Source organism: Callorhinchus milii, unplaced genomic scaffold (assembly GCF_018977255.1).
Source record: "Callorhinchus milii isolate IMCB2004 unplaced genomic scaffold, IMCB_Cmil_1.0 Scaffold7, whole genome shotgun sequence".
NCBI classification, from domain to species: Eukaryota; Metazoa; Chordata; class Chondrichthyes; order Chimaeriformes; family Callorhinchidae; genus Callorhinchus; species Callorhinchus milii.
The window spans coordinates 17,830,721-17,851,615 of NW_024704748.1; the positions used below are offsets into that span (position 1 = coordinate 17,830,721).

General features: G+C 37.9%; 1 protein-coding gene across 8 annotated transcripts in view; it reads left to right on the top strand.

Moving 5' to 3' along the window:
• Positions 1-397: 397 nt before the first annotated feature.
• Positions 398-20,895, top strand: part of ank3b (ankyrin 3b) — a 147,909-nt gene continuing 127,411 nt past the window's right edge. For 6 of the 8 annotated variants that reach the window (XM_007897079.2, XM_007897097.2, XM_007897088.2 and 3 more), the window contains exon 1: positions 399-774. In XM_007897079.2, coding sequence (XP_007895270.2) covers positions 658-774 — 117 coding nt within the window. In that variant the 5' untranslated portion in view covers positions 399-657. Of the gene's footprint in view, positions 775-20,895 lie in introns of all 8 variants that reach the window. The other 2 variants (XM_007897115.2, XM_007897104.2) reach the window with 2 other exon arrangements.

Below are 20,895 nucleotides of genomic sequence, written 5' to 3' on the forward strand. Positions count from 1 at the left end.
AGTCGCATTGTTCATTTGCTCCATAATGCAGTCTTTGGCCTATGTGGGAAAATGGGAATGTTATTTTTTTTTGTCTGCATCAGCATTGTAGAAAGACCCATTCCACTGTAGCACAGGTTTGATGGATGTTATAAATCATCACTGTCTGTAAATACGAACAGAAAATAAAAAGATTCTCTGCTCCTCCGTAAAGCATAAATGCTTATTAATATTTGGCAGTACGACTTGTGTAATATTTAACACGTTCTCTAGTTTTGCATCTCCTGATGTACATAATACCTCTATTAGGATTTTCCCCCATCATTGAAGTCACTTAGGCACTTCCAGCTGGTGGCAGGGGATACAGCCATAATACTGCCTTCACTGTCCCAGCTGGCTTCTTCATTACATTAATGCATCAGAATGGCTGCACTCTGTGATGGTTTGCTTCTATTAAGATGCAAAGGTAGATGAGGAAATCTGCATTATACGTCCAATTAGTTCCTGCCTTTATCAAGTGAAGGACCACAGCACCATCCATGGTTTCAGCTTCTTCTTGGTGACGAAAAGCAGAGGAGAAAAAAATCTTTCTCAGAACACTGGCTGTGCAGCTGGTTAAAGGTGTCAGGATCATACTTTACCTAAACCGACACATTTGAGGGGATATTTGTGCCAGCTATGGCTCATGCTGCTTCTCATCTTAAGAAAAATCGGGAAATAGAAGTTGTGAACTCAGTTGATGAGGAAAAAGCCATAAGAAAACACAGAAAGCGTTCTCGGGATCGAAAGAAAAAGGTACCTGGAGAAAAAAAGAGCCATCTGCACATTCCATTGTTCTAATTCCAATACATCAAGCATGTAATTTTAAAAAATCTGTCATTATGTCTGCATGAAAAAGATCCAGTAGTACCAACGTTCAATCTTTTTTAGTTGAATTATTTTGTTTGGTCTGTTCGATTGCTTTGTTTGCAGAGAATTTACCTCTTTTAAATTCCTCACTGTGTACTGCAGTATTGTTGCGGGATGTGCTCCTTCAGGAAGGAGACGGCAGCAGCAACAGACCCAATTATTAATTTCACTAACATTGGAATCCTTTGCTATTGGAAACGTTATTTTTCATCTTGTGGATCGCACACCTTTTCCGAATTGTTTGAACCTGCATTCATTTATTTCCTTAAATAGATAGAAGTGTGTGTAAAAAAAAAGCATATTTATTTTAAGTGTTGTTTATGTAAATAAGCTATATTTGGCACAAACAAGGGGATAGTGGTTGTGGTGCATTGTAAAATGAGGATATTGAATCCTCAACCTGAAATAGATGCATTTGGTTGGCTGCTCTTATTTGTAACAAGAGAATTCTCTCCGTTCTTTTAAATTTTTAGTAATTGACACTTTCTATTCTGCATAACCTTAACCCTTGTGCTTCTTGTGATTTCCTCTAAAGGTTCCTCTTTGCAATAGAGATTTTTTTATATACTGATAATTTTCTTTATTGTCATTGTTTCAATATTGCATTAGGATTTTGTCATTCTCCCCCCCCATTAGCACTTAATTAATAATGTTTTCAACTTGAATACACCCTTTCTTTAAAAAAAAGAGTAAGTTTGATTTTTTTAGATGCATAGTGTCCTTTAGCACACTCAGCAGATTGCTGTATTCAGTGCAGGTTTTCATGATAAATGATCCATTGTGCAGGTAGTGTGGAGCTGTGTTCTGCATTGCTTTGTCACCATTTCCTTTTTTTTTGTTAAATTCTCTTAGGACAAGATAATCCCAATTTGCTATAAGCATTGATGCATCCATCGTTCTCCTAAATGACCTGCAAACAACATTTAATGATACAAATGGCAAATACATGCATGCAGTTTATTCAGCACTCTTCAATGTTAACACTTTTCCTCCCACTAACTCAATACAACTGAATCGTCCAGTGTTTGTTGGGAGGAGGGAAGTGATTGCGGTTGTTTGATTTCAGATTAATGAGACATATGAGTATTTCGTGTATCTTTTTCCCAAATTACACGTTCTGTGTATCCAAGAAGCATTAGTATGTTATGAATATATAAAAATTGACACAGTGATCTCTGTAGTAAAGAATTCTGACTAATTTCCAAGGTCCTGTTTTTAGATGTCAGGATGGAATCCAAGGCCTCTGTGAACTGTTCTTTCTATTTGTTCTACATGAATATTAACAGTGCTGCTTAATGGCATTTATCACTGTGATGTCACAGCCTTTTCACTGCCAAAACTGATACAGTTTTATTTTTAGCTTTAGGTGGAGGGAGTGTGTAGACTGGGGCCACTCATTGATTTAGAAAAGATTGATGCAATGCTCAAGCAGGGCTGCTGCTCCTTGCTCCTGCTTGTTGTGTTCTCGCGTGAAGTGCTGTCACTGAATGCTGTAAAACGTCTCTTTGCAAATTTATTTTCACGATATTCACAAGATGCACAAATTTCAATTCACCCCTAACAACCCGAGATGAGAATAGCATTGGCAGCGGCATTGCCAGAAGCAGAAGCTATTTAACCAACTAGAAACTAAGAGTCAATTAGAGACCAGTGAGGTATATTTATTCTGAATTCATTGATTCTTTCTGATTATACAGTCAATTCACTTTACAGTATATTCTGTGAAGCGCTTTGAGACGTTTCAAAGACACGATAAGGCGATATATCGAATGCAAAGATTATTATTATTATTATGACCTCCCGAATTGATATTGGACATAGCCGTGGAGCTCAAGTCCATCTATTTTTTTCTTTCTCCGCTTTCTAAAGACACTGAGACACTATTTCTACAGATAAAAGACCGTTTACTGAAATCCTCTTAAGAGGGAGCAGACAAAGCACAAAGCTGCAATCATTAGAGGGAATAGTTTGGGCTTGGAGATTAATTGGGAGCAGGCATAGCTAGGAGTAGGCTGAGCAAAACTCGGTAAGTCAGGTTGGCATTAGATTGGTTTCAGGCATGGTGTAAGGGCGCACAAGGTTGTTAACCTAAATACTCCTGAGTAATCTTGGTACATGAAATATTCACTAGGCAAAATTTGTGGACTTTAGAATATTCTACTATACAAAGTGGACATTCCAGGCTAGTCAACTAAGAATGATATACTATGTGCCTGTTGATGGATATTTGCTTAAAAGGAACAGTTCATGGTCCACTATTGACTTCTCTATATATTTCTTATGGTCTGTTATAGTCATAATTGTATAACACCAATTGTTTATTCGCATGGGAGCATTCCCATTAAGATTCTTCTGGTACATTTTCTTTACATTAAGGAGGTACCATTCTTGTTCTCCTTTTATGTATTTTACACTTTCTGTTGCCTTAACATATCGTAGACTATCCTTGTGTCTGTGCAGTTTTACCTCCAGTGTGATGTGTGCACATCTTCACTTACCCTCAATCCCCATTGGGTTATCTAAAAGCTTCCATGAATCCAAAAGATTTGCAGCCTGGAATGGTACCTTGTAATAAACGTTTGCCTCAGATTACGCGATGTCACAACTGATTGGAGAGCCAAGTGTAGTCAGGGATTGGGGCAGGGATGTTATGTTGAGGCAACAATTATGTTTCAAAATAATTATAAAATAAAAGTGTGTGTGGTGTAATAAAAACTACATATACGGGGGTTGAATTGTTAATCTATTTTGTTGGTATGCAGAGTTCCATTATAGCAGCTATTATTCCATGTATAAGTGATGCCCAGGCAACGTACACAATGTTATGCAGTCGATTTTCCTCAAAAGATTTCCAAGATATCTGATGGTTATAACCGGAGATAACCAATGCTAGGTACATACATAGTCCATTACCTTGCATAGGCAATTGGAAGTTTAAGGTCTTTCCTGAAGGTCTGTCATAGATTAAGAAAGGGACATGATCTTAATAAATGTGATAAGCAATAAGTGTGCTTATTTTACTTCAGCAGTCTAATAAACTCTGGCCAGTGATAAGTTTGGGTCATAATGTGCAGGATATATCGGGCAACATGTTGCTCCTTTGGTTGTTTTTTTATAGCACTTCCACAATTGATGAATGCATGGCCTCAGTTGTGATTAGCATTAATGACACCAAATATTGCAGGTAAATATGTATGGGTTCACTGTAGTACAAAGACTGTGAATGTGACTGTGGTCACTCAAAATCTGTTTCTGACTGCGGAATTTGCATTTGATATTATCAAGTTTGAATTGTCCAACCCTCCCACTTAAGTGACATAAAATCAGCTCTGGACCAATTTGGTCTTTCATTCTGTTAGTACACCTTAGAAAATAAAACCTTCAAAGATCTGTTGATATCTAACTTGAGATCAAATTTGCTCAGGCACATAAGAATTAACCCAAGGAAGCTCCACTGAGGTTCTTTGAGTGTGTGTTCCTATTCCATTGGCACGTGCTTTACAATATGATTATTTGATTGCCTTCACACTGAATGATGTAATCCCCAATACTACAAAGTACTTTGTATTATGTAATAATTTTATATTTAAGCTGTAGTCTTGAGGCCATATTTACTTGGTTTGTTCACAAATCCATTTGTACTCTACACATTGCTGCCGAAGCTGTCGCTTGCAGAGAACAAAGTTCTATATTATGAATCACAATATCCTAGGCAGAATGTTTATCTGTCAGTTATTTTTGTAAAGTCAATAAAATGTACTCCGTAATGTGATGATTAAATAATTCTTGGGGAACCCGACATATGTGTGAAGTCCTGTAGCTCAGTGGTTAGAGCACTCGCCACACATTCGATTCCCGGCAGGGTGAAACCTTGGGCAAGTTTCCTTACTCCACACGCCTGATAATAATCCCTCAAGAAAAAAAGCAATAATACATTGGTCACTTCAATCCATGACTGTTTGTGGGACACTGCTGTGCACAATTGGCTGCCACATTTCGCCCACAAATATACAGTCAATTCACTTTACAGCATATTCTGTGAAGTGCTTTGAGAAGTCTAGAAGACATGAAAAGCGCTATATCAAATGCAAGGATTATTATTATATTTACTAATATAGCTATCTTTTGCGCTACAACTGCACATTTGCAGATCTCTGAAACAGATTTTGAGTGACCATTCATTCTTGGCCTATGTGGAACTCTTGAGCTTGAGTGAGGTTTGGAGTCATTTGGTTTCAATCTCTATTATTAAAGGGGAAAAAAAAACACTGAGATACAGTAAAAGTTACAACAAACTTAATTAGTACGTTGGACTTATTCCAAAGCGAATTATTGTGGCTCATTTGGTTTGGGCTGCACTCCAGTGGCTGTTTTTCGGACTTCAGCATGAATGTGAAGTAAATATTTAATTACAAAAAGCAAATCTATTTCTGTAGTATCGCATGGTACTTTGTATTTGCATCTTTTTGTTTTGCATTACAAGTGAGACAGAATGCTGATTTTTGACTAATATTGCACACACTCTAATGCAGTACTGAGAATAAGTTTACATCTACTTTCAATTATTTTGTTGTGTTTCCACATAACACAGCAATTCATACAACTATGACTCCCACCCATCCCCAGGAGAATGCTAGTGATGGTAAATTATGACAGAAACTCAAGGCACCATGAAAAGGTGTGTAGCATTATACATAGCACCAAAGGCTGGAGGGCATTCTGTTGCCCTTTCCCATATGTCATGCTGCCACTGTCACAATCAGCCTGCCAAGTTCAACAAAGGCTCTAGGAGAATGTTTGAAGGACATCCATCAGGCTTCATGCAAAGATATTTGGCAAACCTATAAGAACCCATGAAATGATGATGAAAATCACATCAAGATGCACTACTAGGTCACTGCAGAATGACATAATCGTAACCAAATGACGCACGTCTTTTTCTTAATCACCTTTTCATGAGGCCGTGATACCTTTGAAAAGTAAGTCACATCATACAGAAGAAATGCAGATCTTGGGACTTATCACTTCATTCAAGAAATGGAATGACATTGCTGTAACTCATTGCCAGCTTCCTTTGCAACAAATTCTATTAAAGGATAAAAGTGGTTGTGCAAAGTATAGTTTCTGATTAAACATGAACAATTGGCTAGGCTACAATTCAGTCAGGCTGTCAAGTGGATCATGTTTGTCAGATTAATTTTGTGAAGAAATGTTATAACAACTCGATGAGAGGTACAGTGAGCACTTTGCTCTTTACCTCTGAGTATGCTGCTAATGGAATAGAAGTGCAACTACTTGACCACATACAGGAGCAGGGAGTAAAACCATTGGATAAAGATGTTTATATTAGACTCAAGGTTCTGCAGCACTTATATTTACTGTGCCCAAAGGTGTTTCATTTCCTCATATGGTGTGCACTGCAGCAAAACATAATAACATGCTCACAGCCAGAGAAGAAAATGCATCAGAGACTGCATCAGCCTTAATTTCTCCATTAATACTAATACTGCACTGATATCTCACCAGCTATTTCATCAGAAAATCCACGTTGGTGATATTCGTTCTGCCATACAGATGGCTTAGCACATCTAAAAATCCAAATCATGCCTAGGATTTTATAGTGTGTCGAGTACATTCTCCTGAGCTATCCTATTCAGATTGATAAATTTAATATTATGTGTACGAACAGATAATAATAGTGAATAGTTTTCAAAGTTCTACTTAAAACCAACCCCTTTGACTGCACCTTTGGTAATGTGCCTGCTACCCCTCTATCTCCCTTGTACCCACTCCATTTCTGTAAAATGCTTTGAGATGTTTAATGAATTAAAAGACGCTATATAAGGGCAAGTTGTTGTAGTCAGTAAGTGATTAAAGTACTGTTGTCCAATTGAGGATATTTTGCATATTATTTGCATCCTAATTTTTGAACATTTTTCTGCATCTTCTTGTTTGTTGTCCGTCTCTGACACTGATCTGTCAATAACATGGAGATAATTATTTGCCATATGGACAGAACAGAAAACATTTACAGTGCTTTCCTCAATTACTATTGTGTAATAACTGCCTGGAATAATCAATCCTGAGGGACTTGCAAGGGAGAATAAATCCAGCATTCCTAATATATCCAGCGTTTCTTAAAAACAACGAGGTTCCTTCATTTCACAATTGTTGTCGAGTTTGTGAGTAATTTCCACTATTGCGATCCCATTAGGATGCCTAATTTTACTGCCAGGAGCTACTTACTAGAATAGCACTAGGGGGGTTTGGATGACCTCACCTTCTGTGAAAACATGTACCTTTGATCAGCGTCTACGCTAACAGGCTGGCTGAGGGGGTTGGGGAAGGGGGAGCTTGCCTTTTGGAAAATCACAGCTGTGAATCTGTCCTACCATCCCTTGCCCTGTATGTTTCAGAGGAAATACAAACCAGTTATTTTCAATGAGGTTTTATTTTGAAAGTGACCTCAGTTAATACTAAACCACTTCAGTAAAATATTATTAGAATTATGAGATTACACCATCATGTGACGAATAGAATGGTTTTACAAGTTTATTTTTAAAATAGTTTACCAGATTATTTGCAACATAAGTCCTGCTTACATGGAGATACTATGAACCAACAATTTCCCAAGTCCCAGATAGACATATTTTTGTCATGTCAAGTGAATTAATAGGCTCGTTTTGTAATGGCATTCTAACAGGATGGCAAAAGTGGAAAATATTCACACACAAGAATCCAAGGCTTTGAGTTACAATAAATGTGAAATGAAGGAACCTAGTTGTTGTATCATAGAAGTCTCTGAAGAAATCAATGGACAAAACAGGAATGCTGGATTTATTCTCCCTTACAAATCCCTGAGGGTTGACTGTTCCAGGCAGTAATTGCACAATAGTAATTGAGGAAAGCACTGAAGATGTTTTCTGTTCTGTCCATATGGCAAATGGTTAATTTCCACATTATTATTGGATAGTAAAAAGATGGGTGTTAGACGGATTAGAGTCAATAAATGAATAATTATGCTCATAGTACCATATTTAAATACTTCAATTCCAGGCAGGTGAAACCTTGGGCAAGTTTCCTTACTCTCCACACGCCTAATAATAATCCCTCCAAAAAACAAAACAATAATAAAATTGGTCATTTTCAATCCACGACTGTTTGTGGGACACTGCTGTGCGCAATTGCCTGCCGCATTTTGCCCACAAATATACAGTCAATTTATTTTACAGCATACTCTGTGAAGCGCTTTGAGACGTCCAGAAGATGTGAAAAGCGCTATATCAAATGCAAGGATTATTATTATTATTTATTTTTCTTCCCACTGTCTTTGCTGAAGCTGATGATGACTCATGCGAGGGGACATTTCTATGAGAGGTGGCCTTTGGTACCTTACAATTGGGTAATTGATCTCAATGTGTGAGCTTGAACACAGTTTGAGACCAGAGCCTGTTACAGTCAAACCTGACCCTGTTTTACCTGTTGCCCAACAGAGGATAGCTTTCACAAACCAAAGATAATTTATTTGCACTTCACAGACCAGATATACTATAAGAATGAATTAGAATAATACTTGCATTTGATACAGTACCTTTCAGGAGAATGCCTCAAATGTGGTTCACAGGATTTGCTGTAAAGTGTAGTGACTGTGCATTTTGTTTGCTAACTAGGCCCATTTCTAGCTGAGGTTCACAAATGCAGCACAAACCAGGGTTTGAACTTCTTGTCAGACTTCTCACATAAATTACTTTTTCATAGCATATTTGTTTTATCATAATCCTCTTTCCCAGTGAAGGTCATTTGTTATCGGAATGACACTGTTGCTCATTAAAGGAATACTATATGGAGTTGCTGATTGTTGCTTGTGCATTAATAGTACAGACTTGTGCAATACAATCTTCCTAAGGAAGGTTGTTTTGGGACAGGGAAGTTGTTAAATGCCTGCAGTAGGCAGCACTCTTCTGCTGGGACAATGTAGTTCAGCATATCCTGTATTCTCCAGAAATCATCTGTACTTCATAAATGACATAATTTCCCTGTGGTATAAGCTCTCCAGAATACCTCAACAAGCCCAAGGGTTCTTTTACGCACCTGATGTAATATTTTTCCCAGATCTGAGTGAACCTAATTAGACAAATATTTGCTGACAGATGCTCTTCCTGGTGAGAGACTGCAGCACGCATGTTGTTTCAAGTGGTATCCCAGTGCTCTGAAAGAAATTTCCGCAAATGGTGCATGCTCCATTTTGTGCAAGAATCACAATTGTCTTGGGAAGGAGCTGGAATAGGAGTCACTTCAATCAGTGCTGCTCAGGCGAAGTAGTGAAGAGAGTGAGATATCGGTACGCTCAGTGTCTGGACAAATTTTGAGTTCAGAATCCTCCCCCAGTCTAAGTCAAAGTGGGGAAGTAACCCTTGAATACCTCTTATTCTTACCCATTTTGAAATTGACACAATTTGAAATTAATTTTGAAATTTTAGTATATTGTATCCAATCATACTGGATATTCCAATACTGTGGCTGAATTCAGTGTGACCCATTGTAAACTGTGTATCCCAAACATGGCATATTCATGAGTTGGTTGTATTACAACAACGTTGTTTCATTGTAACATTGACAATTTAGTTAACTGAGAATCAGACTGGAAAAAAACACTTTCAGTATGAATCACTTTTTTTCTGGAACTTGCTGGCAGGCTACCAGTGAATGGGTAGCATCTGATTGATATTTAGAAACTACAATCATCCAAATACCCACGTAGTAAAGCTTGCCATGAAGCTAGAGATGTTGGAATTGGGAGTACAACACCTCTTTATACAGTGCCAATAAGGTAAATAAAGGTAATATTTGATTGCTTCAGAATGATAGGGTCATACGCTGCTACACAAGGGGAAGAAAGAGGATGGCCGTAGGCTCAGTCGAAGAGATAGGTGTTTAGGTGGGATTTAGAGCTGGACTGGGAGAGGGTGAGGGGTAAAGAAAAGGAGTTTTGGAGATTAAAGGTGTAGTAGCTGAAGGCTCAGCCACTGATAGTAACTCAGACAGGTTGAGACTTACTTGGGCTTGTCTAGTAGGAGGTGGTTTCTATCCCTGAGGCTTTGTTTCCTTTTAAAATGTCAATGTGGCGAATTCAAGGTCAGGAGGCATTTTAAAATGGATTGAGTATTTTTCATTTGGGCTACATTTCTAACAATTGAAACGCCAGTTACTCATATCCTGCAATAACACACAGCAGAAAGAGTTTTGATGTGCAATATGTGAACCAGGTTTTAAAAAAAACTAAAATATTGTGAACTTAATTTGACCCCATTATGTCTAATATATTTGTTCTGCGACTCAATACATATCTTTGCTGATTTGCCCTTTGATAGAAAACAAAGCTGCTCTTACTGTGTTGGTGCCTTGGCATGTGATGAGCTGACAATTGTATTGTAAAACCTAATTGCAAGTCATATTAATCACAATGATTGAAAACATAGCTGTTCCTTCTGCACTCCAGTAGTAGTTCATAAAGGACATACAATGGGAAATGATCCAATATTCTCACAGTGAGTAAGCCCTCACTATTCTCAAATGTCATAGATGAGAGTGTTATGAAATACTTCATAATTAAAAGGACTTTTTTCTCTTTGCACTGTTTATATGTTTATATTGCACTTGAATCAGAAACTGTCACTCCAGGAATTTTAATTAACAAAATGTTGAGTTGGGACACTGAGCAAAGTTCAGTATGTGCTGCAGAAGATGCAAGGAGGTCAGAGAAGTTTTAAGCTTTATATAGCGAGATACCTCACTGTGACATGTTGAATTTCAGGGAAATCACATTAAAAGTTGTGATAGAAATCTGGAATAATTTCAGAATCATCAGCGATCCTAAATGAAAACCGAAACTGTGAAATATAAAGTGAACATTTAACTTGTAATGCTTTCTGAAATGGGCAAAATCTCTTTACTGTTGTGGGTAGACATTAATCAGCCATGTTGCAATTTGCATTTCCTGCAGAAGAGTGCATATGTGTATTATTTATGAATTCATGTGTAATATAGTTTATTTAGAAAGTGGTCCCTAAAGTAAAGCTTTTTTTAAGTATAGAACCCTAATAATTCCTCTATAATTATTTAGTATTTGTGCCTAAAAAAACAGTGCTCATGCCGACAGCAATATTTGAGCTACCAGAATAATCTGATAATCGGGATGATCTTTGCAACGCTTGTTGTTTACAAAGACTAATTTTCATGAACTATCATACCAAACTTGTCTTCTTCACCAAAAAATTTCAAACAGATAATGTGGCAGTTACAAGAAATATTTATCATCATTAATATTTTAATACTTAACAGCACTGTACATGATATTCTGCCCGTAATCAATTTTTTTAATTGTGTGATGGCACTGTGCTTTTGACAGTATTTTATACTTTTGTTGTTGACTAACCGATTGCTTTCTAATAAAATCAATTACAAGTAACTCTAATTTCCAAACTTGATAGGGTCTCAATAGGGAACATACAGAGAAACTATTTCCTCTGTTGAAGCAATCCAGAACAAGGGGCATAATCTTAGAATTAGAGCTAGGCCAGTCAGGAGTGAAACCAGGAAGCATTTTTTCATGCAAAGGGTTGTGGAAATCTGCAATTCTCTCCCCTAAAAGACTGTGAATGCTCGGTCAATTGTAATTTTCAAGACTGAGATCTGTAAATGCAGCTGTAAATATAAAGTTGGACTCTATATTGTTCAGCCAACTTATAACTAATATTGAGTTAATCTTCTAATTGTGAGCTCAATATAAACAGTAGTGGTCTCTATTGTATGGAAAGACTAGATTTGCATCAATTCAAACTCGTGCAAGTGAGTTTATTAGACTGAAGTGAAGATTTGTGGCTTCTGGGCATATTTTGAAACATTTCTATGTGGTTTTATCCAAGTAGGCATCTTCTCTATAAAGATAACCTAAATAAACATTTTCTGATGAATCGTCACCCTCTACTAAGCAGATTAAGAAAAATTGTTGGAGGATGAGTTGGCATGATGCTCTCGTCTAAAGTGACACTGATGTTACTCCTCATGATGTCAAGGTTGAGTCATGAACATTTTTCCAGTATTTTACAGAATAAAGTAGCTTTTTTTCAAAATTATACTTCAAAGCTTACAAAGATTGGCACGTCAGTTTACTATGATCTAAAGTATTTTTTACATATATTCTGGGAACTCTTCTATGCTGATAGGAAGGTATTTATTTTGAACCTATCAAATCAACTGTAATAATCTAATGGTAAAGCAGAGCCTCGCTCCGAAGTGAAGGGCACTCTTCAGTTGTGCAAAGCAGAAAAGCCATTTCACTATATGAAATCCAACTGATAGAGAAGTGAAATGTTTTTAGATATGCTTTAATTGGCCCCAAATCCTTTAAAATACAGGTTATGTACTAGAAAATATAAATGATTATTCTGTCCTAGTTCAGGCCAATAGAACTTGAATAGGAGCAGCTTTCTGTGGATGCTGTGTTAAACTATGAAATGCTCTGGCCTGCTCACTGCTGTTTCAGGTATGGTGTCTTATCCAATATTCAAATCAGGTTTTACACTGTGCCGTTTCTCATGACCCAGTAGAATGCTGCCTGTAATTTGTGCTACATCTGCCAAGGCACCTATCGATTCTCTTACAGCACGCTCAGAGGTGACTCCTTGACTGTTATCTGCAGTGTTCAAAGAATTCCGTGTTGGCAAGTTTCCAAAAGCGGGTTCCACACGTTCGGGATTTTAAAGTGTACAAAAGTAGCATGTGCTGCATTTCCAGAGATTTTAGTTTTATAATTGGCTCAGACATCAGTGTTTTACTTTGAACAAAGCCTTCTAACCACCATGCAGAATAACTGCTTTCCTTCTTTTCTTTGCATTTCACATTAAAATAGCAATCATTCTCCCAAAATGTTCCATTGTTTGCCACAGTTTGTTTTTGCTCAGGTTTATAATGCATCATATTACATTGCAGAATATCACTGTGATTTTAAAATGTTTCATCTATTCCCACCCATGTCTTGCAATTCTCAAAGGATCTATTATAAATAATTCCCTGGCTATAAATATTGTCATTGTCCAGTAAGGTGATAAATTACATGAGTAGAATATAAATTGATATACACTGATGTACATCAGTAATGATCTTTACTCCTCACAGCTGAGGCCACAGTCAGATTGAAGGGATCGTTCACTATCACTGAACAAACAGAACACCTCACTGGTGCCCATGCATTACAGGCAGTCTGTCATGTGTGAAACACTTGCAATAGCTCACCAGGACCTGCAGTGCTCATGGATTATGGGCAGTTTCATGCTCTGCACACAACGCTGGTAGCTGATGGTTCACCAGTGAGGTATTCAATGTAGTATCTTCCCTTTCATGTAAGAAGAGAAAGAAACGGGTAACAAAGAAGAATGGGAAAGGATAAAACCAAAACTGGAAGACAGTGGAAGAACATATGAAGGAGAAGCTCCTTAATTAATGCTTTCTGCCTGTGAAAAAGATAACATTTAAAAGCATTCGAAATTCAAAATCCTGCCTTGAATTATAAAATTAAAAATTACTGCATAAGGTTGATTGAGGCTTTGCTTGCATTTGCTCCACCACTGAAGCTAACTTCTCTCATATTCCGTCTCTTTCCCTTTACTATTGAATGAACTGGATAAATGTTCACAAGATCTAATATCATCATACGGTGTTTTTGATAACTATAATACTATCTCTTTCCAATTTTAACCATTTATTACCCCAATGAATATTGGCTCAGTGTTTGTTTGTTTTCTTTTAGCTTGTTGCAAAGCACTAAATAAGATTGCATTTCTACCGAATACAAATTTCAGCAGAATCTGCTGGTATGAAATGCTTTTAAAATAGACATGCTTTTATAGTTCTTGTCTTGGTTTAACTTAAAAGGTAAGACAGCCCCAACCCATGAATGTCTTTGTTACTGCCACCTGAGCCTGCTATGTTGCCATTTAACAGTATTCTACAACATGTTTACATAATAAACTCTAATTTACTGCCACTGTTGTGAAGCCAGGGTACAGAGATCTTTCTTAGATTAACAATGTTAAGTGCTGGCTTTGTTGCTACTGGACTTAATTGAATGGTGATTAAATACAAGTATCCATTGCTTTGCAGTTATTTAATTTTCAATGAGTTGGATTTTGAATCATTGCACTGATCAGATACATGTAATTGTAAAACAATTTCTACAGTTTGTACTCCATTACCACTGCAGCTACTACTTGAAATAGAAGCAAGATAATCTTAAATGTAGTACAGTATTTACCGATTTCTACATGTTTGTGGGTTTGGATTTTGAAGGCTGTGGTTCAATGTTGCAGATAATATCATGAAACCAGAGTCAAGAAGTATTGAAGTTTCTGGTTTGACAAGGCACTTAATCATGCAGTTGCTTGGAAACAAGTGTCAGCCTGATGATTTAAATGCCACTATATTTGGCCAACAGCTTATTCTGATGAAGCAATTCAGTGAAGTCAATTGATTTAAAGGACATTTCAGTACTACACTTGCTCAAACTCCCATCTACAGTTACATTAATGCATATTCCATTTTCAAAGATTTTGTAAAGATGCACAAGATATTAGACATTAAACAGCAAAGAACCCTAGGAGAAAGGTTTATTGTGAGATATAAAGGATGGTTCAGTTCTACAAGTCAGCTAAATGAAATGCTCGCAAATTACAAGCAAGGTTAAAAAAATCAAACATACTAGCCAAGAGACTAATAAGTAGCCCCAGATATACTTAACAAATCTTAACACCTGATAATAAACTCTCAAAAAAAATAATTAATTGATCATTTCAATCCATGACTGTTTGTGGGACACTGCTGTGTGCAATTGGCTGCTGCATTTCGCCCACAAATATACAGTCAATTCACTTTACAGTTTATTCTGTGAAGCGCTTTGAGACGTCGAGAAGACGTGAAAAGCGCTCTATCAAATGCAAGGATTATTACTATTATTTCCAGACAATATAAAGTACTGTTTCTTAAGAATACATTGATGGAGAAGAGAAAGAAATCAAAAACATTATGCAAAACTAATCTAAAAACAGATCACAGTGTTTTTAAGCATTTGTACTAGATTTCTCTCTCCAAGAGGAACTGTAGTGCCTGATTTTAGAGTGACTTTTACTGAGGGGTAACATTGACCAGTTAGTAAAACTCTTCCGGCTGGTACTCACACTGAAGCAAAGGTCAGTACAATTACTGATCCAGTTGTGGACACTCAACATTGCGTTTTTCTTGTTATCCGACCCTCAGCCTTCCCTTTGGCCAGTGTCCCAGCTTCTTGTCATCAATATCTATGACCGTGGATCTTTTTAAAAATGTTTTAATCTGATAGGTACTTCCTTGAGTGGGAAATGCACCAAGCAGGAGATGGGGTGATTTACTGCTTGCCACAGGGTAGGCAGGTCGTGAAATTCTAATCTGGTGTAGCATAAGGACAAATTGTTCTGTCAATACCGAAGCAAACCAGAGGAGATTCCATAATTCTATGCTCTTGCAATAAAGTAAATTTTCCCCTAAAGTCCTAACGTTGTGAAATATGATTGAGGCACAAGGAATAATAAACCATTTTTCTATCTCTATAATTAGGAGCACAGGGTTTGAAGTCATGTTTTATGTTGTTAATTTCATTTCAGGGTAATATTGTATCTTATTTTAGGATTTTGAAACATTTTGTTTCACGACTGTGCATCTTTCAATGGTATATTGGAGAGGAGAGAGGGGAAAATGCTGCAATAGGGATCAACTCTGTATGCAATTAAAGATGTAGACATAATAAATAAATGTGAGTTTGGCAAAATGGGTGGATTGCAAGCCTGATGAAAAATAGTTTGTAAAATCTGGCAATTTAGTACTGAAAATGGTTTAAAAACAAAGAACCTGTGAATCTCTGATATCAGGTGGCAGTTAACATATTTGATCTATCTTTTATGTTCTTGTTATCCTGGAATAGAAAGCTTCCCACATGGAGCAAGGAGGATGTACTGGCCTCCTATTGAAATCTAATGCTTCACTATTGTCTGGAGTAACATCTGTGCACATCGCGATTGATCCATCAGAGAGGGATGTTACAATCATGCAGTTCTGTTTTCTCCTCACTCTACTTTTTCATGCGCTTTCTATGAATGTCTCTTTTCTGCCAGCTCTCCTATTCCTTCCTTGCTCTACCATACCCTTGCTCAGTCACCTTGTATTTGCACACCTCACAAATCAACTCAGAATTTATTTCCTTTGACCTTTACGATCATCATAATCTCTTGCTTTTTGTATTCTTTCCATTTAACCTATCGTGTGTTGAATATCTTTCATTGTATCATTCTGTTCCCTGTATCAGCACTTTTTCACCATCATTTTCAGGTATTTATAGGGACAGATTAACCAGTGCACTGGACATTGATGGAGTTGCCTATTCAGTGTGGGGGCACAGCCATCAATTTAATGTGCTGTTGATAAGCCTTTCGCCCTGTGGTTTCAATTTATCTGAAGCAGCAGACATCATAACTGCTTATTTACTCAGTTTCATGAATGCTTATTTTATTTGTTTCTCCTGATACCTTGAAGAGTTTAATCTGGCCAGTGTCCTCTGTGACATACCTTCAAACCTCTTTTACAAAAGTAAAGTTCAGTCCCTTGATATTCAGTAATGTGATTCCTTTGGTTTGATTGGTTACATCCATAGCTTCCTGTACAGATATAAAAAGTATATCAACAGCAGAAGTTTCTTATGTTTAATAACATTAAAGAATAATGCAGTCTGTTCTTGGGTGGAGTGAGCACAGTAAATTTACAGTCTGTATTAATGCTGGGGGAATAGCTCACAGTGCCACGTTTCTCTGAAGGAGCGGCTGCAAATGACATTTAACAATGATATTTCTCCAAAAGTAGAATAGCAGCTGAGTGTCAGTGGACTTCATTATCTTCCAGTGCATCTCTCTCATCCCTACCTGTCACAGTGTTGCCTCTCTCCAGGAGATTACAGAACTTCCTTTCCAATACTGCTGCCACTGCACCTTTTCCAAGGTCATTATTACAGTGTCCTGCTATTACCATCTCATTAACAACATCAGCAACTCGCAAGGTTTCTGTATGCTCAACAGATATTGTGCGATGTTCTAAACCAAGTGCTTTTTAACTAGGGGCAATGCATCACCAAAAATTCTGTCCCTTTGTCTGAACTCTGTTTTGCCTTGCTTAAACATACGCTAAATACATGTGTAAAATGATAGCTTCAATACATATAAAAATATCATCAGTGTACATTAGCCTTACCCCCCCCCGCCCACATTTTCTTAATGGCTCGTTACCCCCAACCCAAGCTCACTGAGCTTCCACAATGCCATGCAATCTTGCATGGCACAGTTGCATATCTGAGAGTTATCACAGCTCTTCCAATATTTGCATTGTACCAGAGCCATTAAGGTATGTGATGTTGGCTAGCCCTCCCCTTAATTACACAAGGAAGAATGGATTTCTGTTACGTAGGGAATTGGGCCAAAACTGTAGCACCTTTAGTACATATTTGTCCTGATGTCAGATTAGCATTTTATTTCATTTCAGACTTAAAGATTTCTTAAGCCTTTCACTTGCAAGCAGACCGATTATAGAACAGTCCTAATCACAAAAGACTCCAATAGACCCTATTAAATGCTGCATTGACAAATGTACTGAATCACTAAGCACAACATTAGTCATTAATCTGACTCTCTACATCAGCAACAACTTGCATGTACATAGTGCCTTCATGTTTTTCAACAAGGTGCGATTTCAACGATTCACCAAAAATTCAGCCCCTTTGTCTGAACTGTGTTTCCCTTGCTTGCACATCCACTAAATACAGTCATGCTGGAGTGCATAACAACAGTGTGGGTTGGTTTGATGTCGAGGGAAGGTGACTGAAGGCACGGTTGAAGTGGAAAGTCTTCAGGTGTGATTTGAAGACAGGCAAAAAGGGTTGAGTTTCAGAGATTTAGGCATCGTGGCTGAAAGTACAGTTGCTAATGGTCGAGTGAAGGGGACAAGGTACACGCAAAAGACCCGAGCCAGCTTAGCGAAGGTGGCTGGTAGTGGAATGGGTCAGATCCTATGCTGGAGTTTCTTTGACTTCAGTCTATTCCTATTTCTTCGTTATCTGGAACCAATATTTCAGGCTGCTGTTTCATTAGGTGCAAAGTGTTGTCAGCAGATGCCAAGTGACTCAATGACAATTGCTAGGAGTAAAATTGCAGCTCGTATCTCAGTTGATTTAGGTCCATTTCAGTGCCTCGCGGGACTTCCCCAAACACTGGAATGGGCAGTTTAATTAATCTCTTCCTATTCATTGCTTAGTAAAGGAACTTTGTAGTCCCAGGTGGCCCTCTCCACGAGTCCAGCTGGCTCTGCATGCCATGCAAAATGGTGAAATCCGAGAAAATCTCATTCTGTCTCCAACACAGCAAATATTTCTTAACTTGAATACAATCAGAACATTTCTTTTAACAGAACTTATGCACTAACCTCACCGATTTATTCTCCATAAACTAGCTGGAGATTGTAGAGGATCTCCTGGTTCCTCCTTTGTTAACCTAGTGTCATACCCCCTCAACACCCTCAGCTTTCCCTAAACCTAATCATGTGGAATGCGATCTTTGAATTAAATCTCTTTTTCCTTTTTTGAGTTGTGGATCTCAGTGACATTCTGGAACTAATGTATGTGATTTTTTTACTGGAGTGTAAATGATATTTATCAATAACATTGTGATTTTACATTTGTTCTGTGCCAAAATAAGAGTTTTTTTAAAAAAAAAGCTTAATGTATTTAACAAACCAAACATAATTGTAACAAATCTGGTCGAGCTGTGAATTTATGGCAGTGATGTCTGCTCCTCATTCCTCAGTAAGCAGAGATGTCACACTTACCATTATCCAGCACCCAGCCACAACCATGCATGACTTTATTCCATTGTTGTCATGGTTTTAATTTTCAAACCAAAAAGGCATTTTATTTTTCCTGTTTTTGCAGCTTTTTTTTGGTTTCTGAGAGCCTTTCTCCAATCTGGAGACGGTGTTTTATTCGAGCACGGCCGAGTATATTCATGAATGTGTCTCTGGTTTGGGACTGTTTTGTTTCATTGGTGTTTGATGACTGCAGAAGAATGAGCTGATCCATGAAACCTCCATCTGTGGCCTTGTCAGGCTCCCTGCACGTTCCCGTTCTTATCTGTAGCATCTGCTCCATGCAGTTCACAAACACAAACATTCTGAGCACTTAGATGGACCAAAACCCACAGTTTACAAAAGGAAGCAGAATATAATGCATCTCTACCATTGCATATAAATAGCCATCAGAGTCACACACAAATTATGCTAAAATATAACAACAGAACTGGAAGACAATCTATGCCTAATGGAGGGTCTTTTCTCATAAAATTCTGGGGACCAGATGACGAGCACATGAAATGTACTGTATCCTCTCCCAATTGTGCCTTTTTTGTACAGTTGGAAGTAATGTGTGGTGTGGAGAGCAGGAGGGGAATGCTGTGTAACCATTCTGAATATATTTGGGGATTTCTCTAGTACAGTTTGTCTGCTGCGTATTACACTTACTGTCATAAAGATGACTTCAGTGGTAGTGGGCCACAAGCCAGATAATGTTATTACCTATATTTATTTGCACGTCTATTCATGGGTTAGGAGTATCCGACTATCTGTAGTGAAAATAAAACCAGAGCGTGTTGTCAATTAGGAAGCTGGCATTGGAGGGACTCCAGGGGGAACAGTGCCATTCTCTAGACATGAATGCATGCCGTAATAGTGAATCACTGCATGAGGCCAGGGAGCAAGATTTGCTTGGACCAACCTCTCGTGCACCCTCCAATAGCTAATTACATAGTATTATTGCCACAGCCCCAAGTTGAGGTTGCCTAACCACACTTTTCAGCAAAGAATGATGCTTGGTGTGGGGAACAGAAAAAGGGAAGGGGAGAAATAATTAGTCTTACAAAAAGATATCCCCTGTCTTCAAAAATAGTGTGGAGTTTATTATTGGTTAATAGTATGACTCATTCTGCAACTGATTTTGAAGGCTTTTTATACAATGCATTGTGCAAGGCTGTGGGTTCAAGCCCCACAAGGCTGCCACAAAATACATGGTCGTTTGAGAAACCTGCCTGATGTGAAAGATGTTACATCAAATGCAAAGGTTATTATTATTGAATATTGAAATAATACATTACAGAATTGCTTTCAACCAAATGAAAGATTCCTATGTCACTTCGATTTGTGAAAGTGCTGTGTAGCTCCAGGCTACCTGTGGGCTTTATTCCTCCCTCAGCTCTGACAAAGTGAAATTAGAGAACCTGAAATATGCATTTTCTAAACTGTAGATCTAGGAACTACTTTTAACAGGAGATTTAAAATAATAGACTCCGGGTTATCAAGTCTCAAACTTGAAGAGTGACTTGTAATTCTAAAATATCCCTTCTGATTGCTTAAATTCAACAGCTCTATAGATCGGAACAGCAGTTTCTCAGCTGGGAGCTGGGTTTCACTCTAACCTGGACAGATAGAATAAAAGCCTCCTCTCTGCTGACTGTTAAGGTTAGAAGTGCAGCTTCCAGTGCACACAAGTCCACAGGACAAATTGTCCAGGATTTGGCACTGGTTGGAGATGCTGCCTGCCAACAGCCCATAAGGATAGACTGTGTGAAACTGAAAAGTCACACTTGGACAGCACTGAATGCTATTCTGAGTTTAGTTCTTAGGCTTATTGAACCGGCAACAGACCAGTGCTAGCCACAGTAGTGAAAAGAAGGCTCCCTCATTGTTTTCAATATTTTTCTTCATTTTTGAATGGGATAAATTGGTTTCCCTAATTTCCTGCAAACACCGAAGTCTGGTCAGTAATAGAACAGGACTTCAGTCAGGTCAGTTGTTATTTATGCCTTCAGCTGGCCCCATTTACCCACTGAAGAT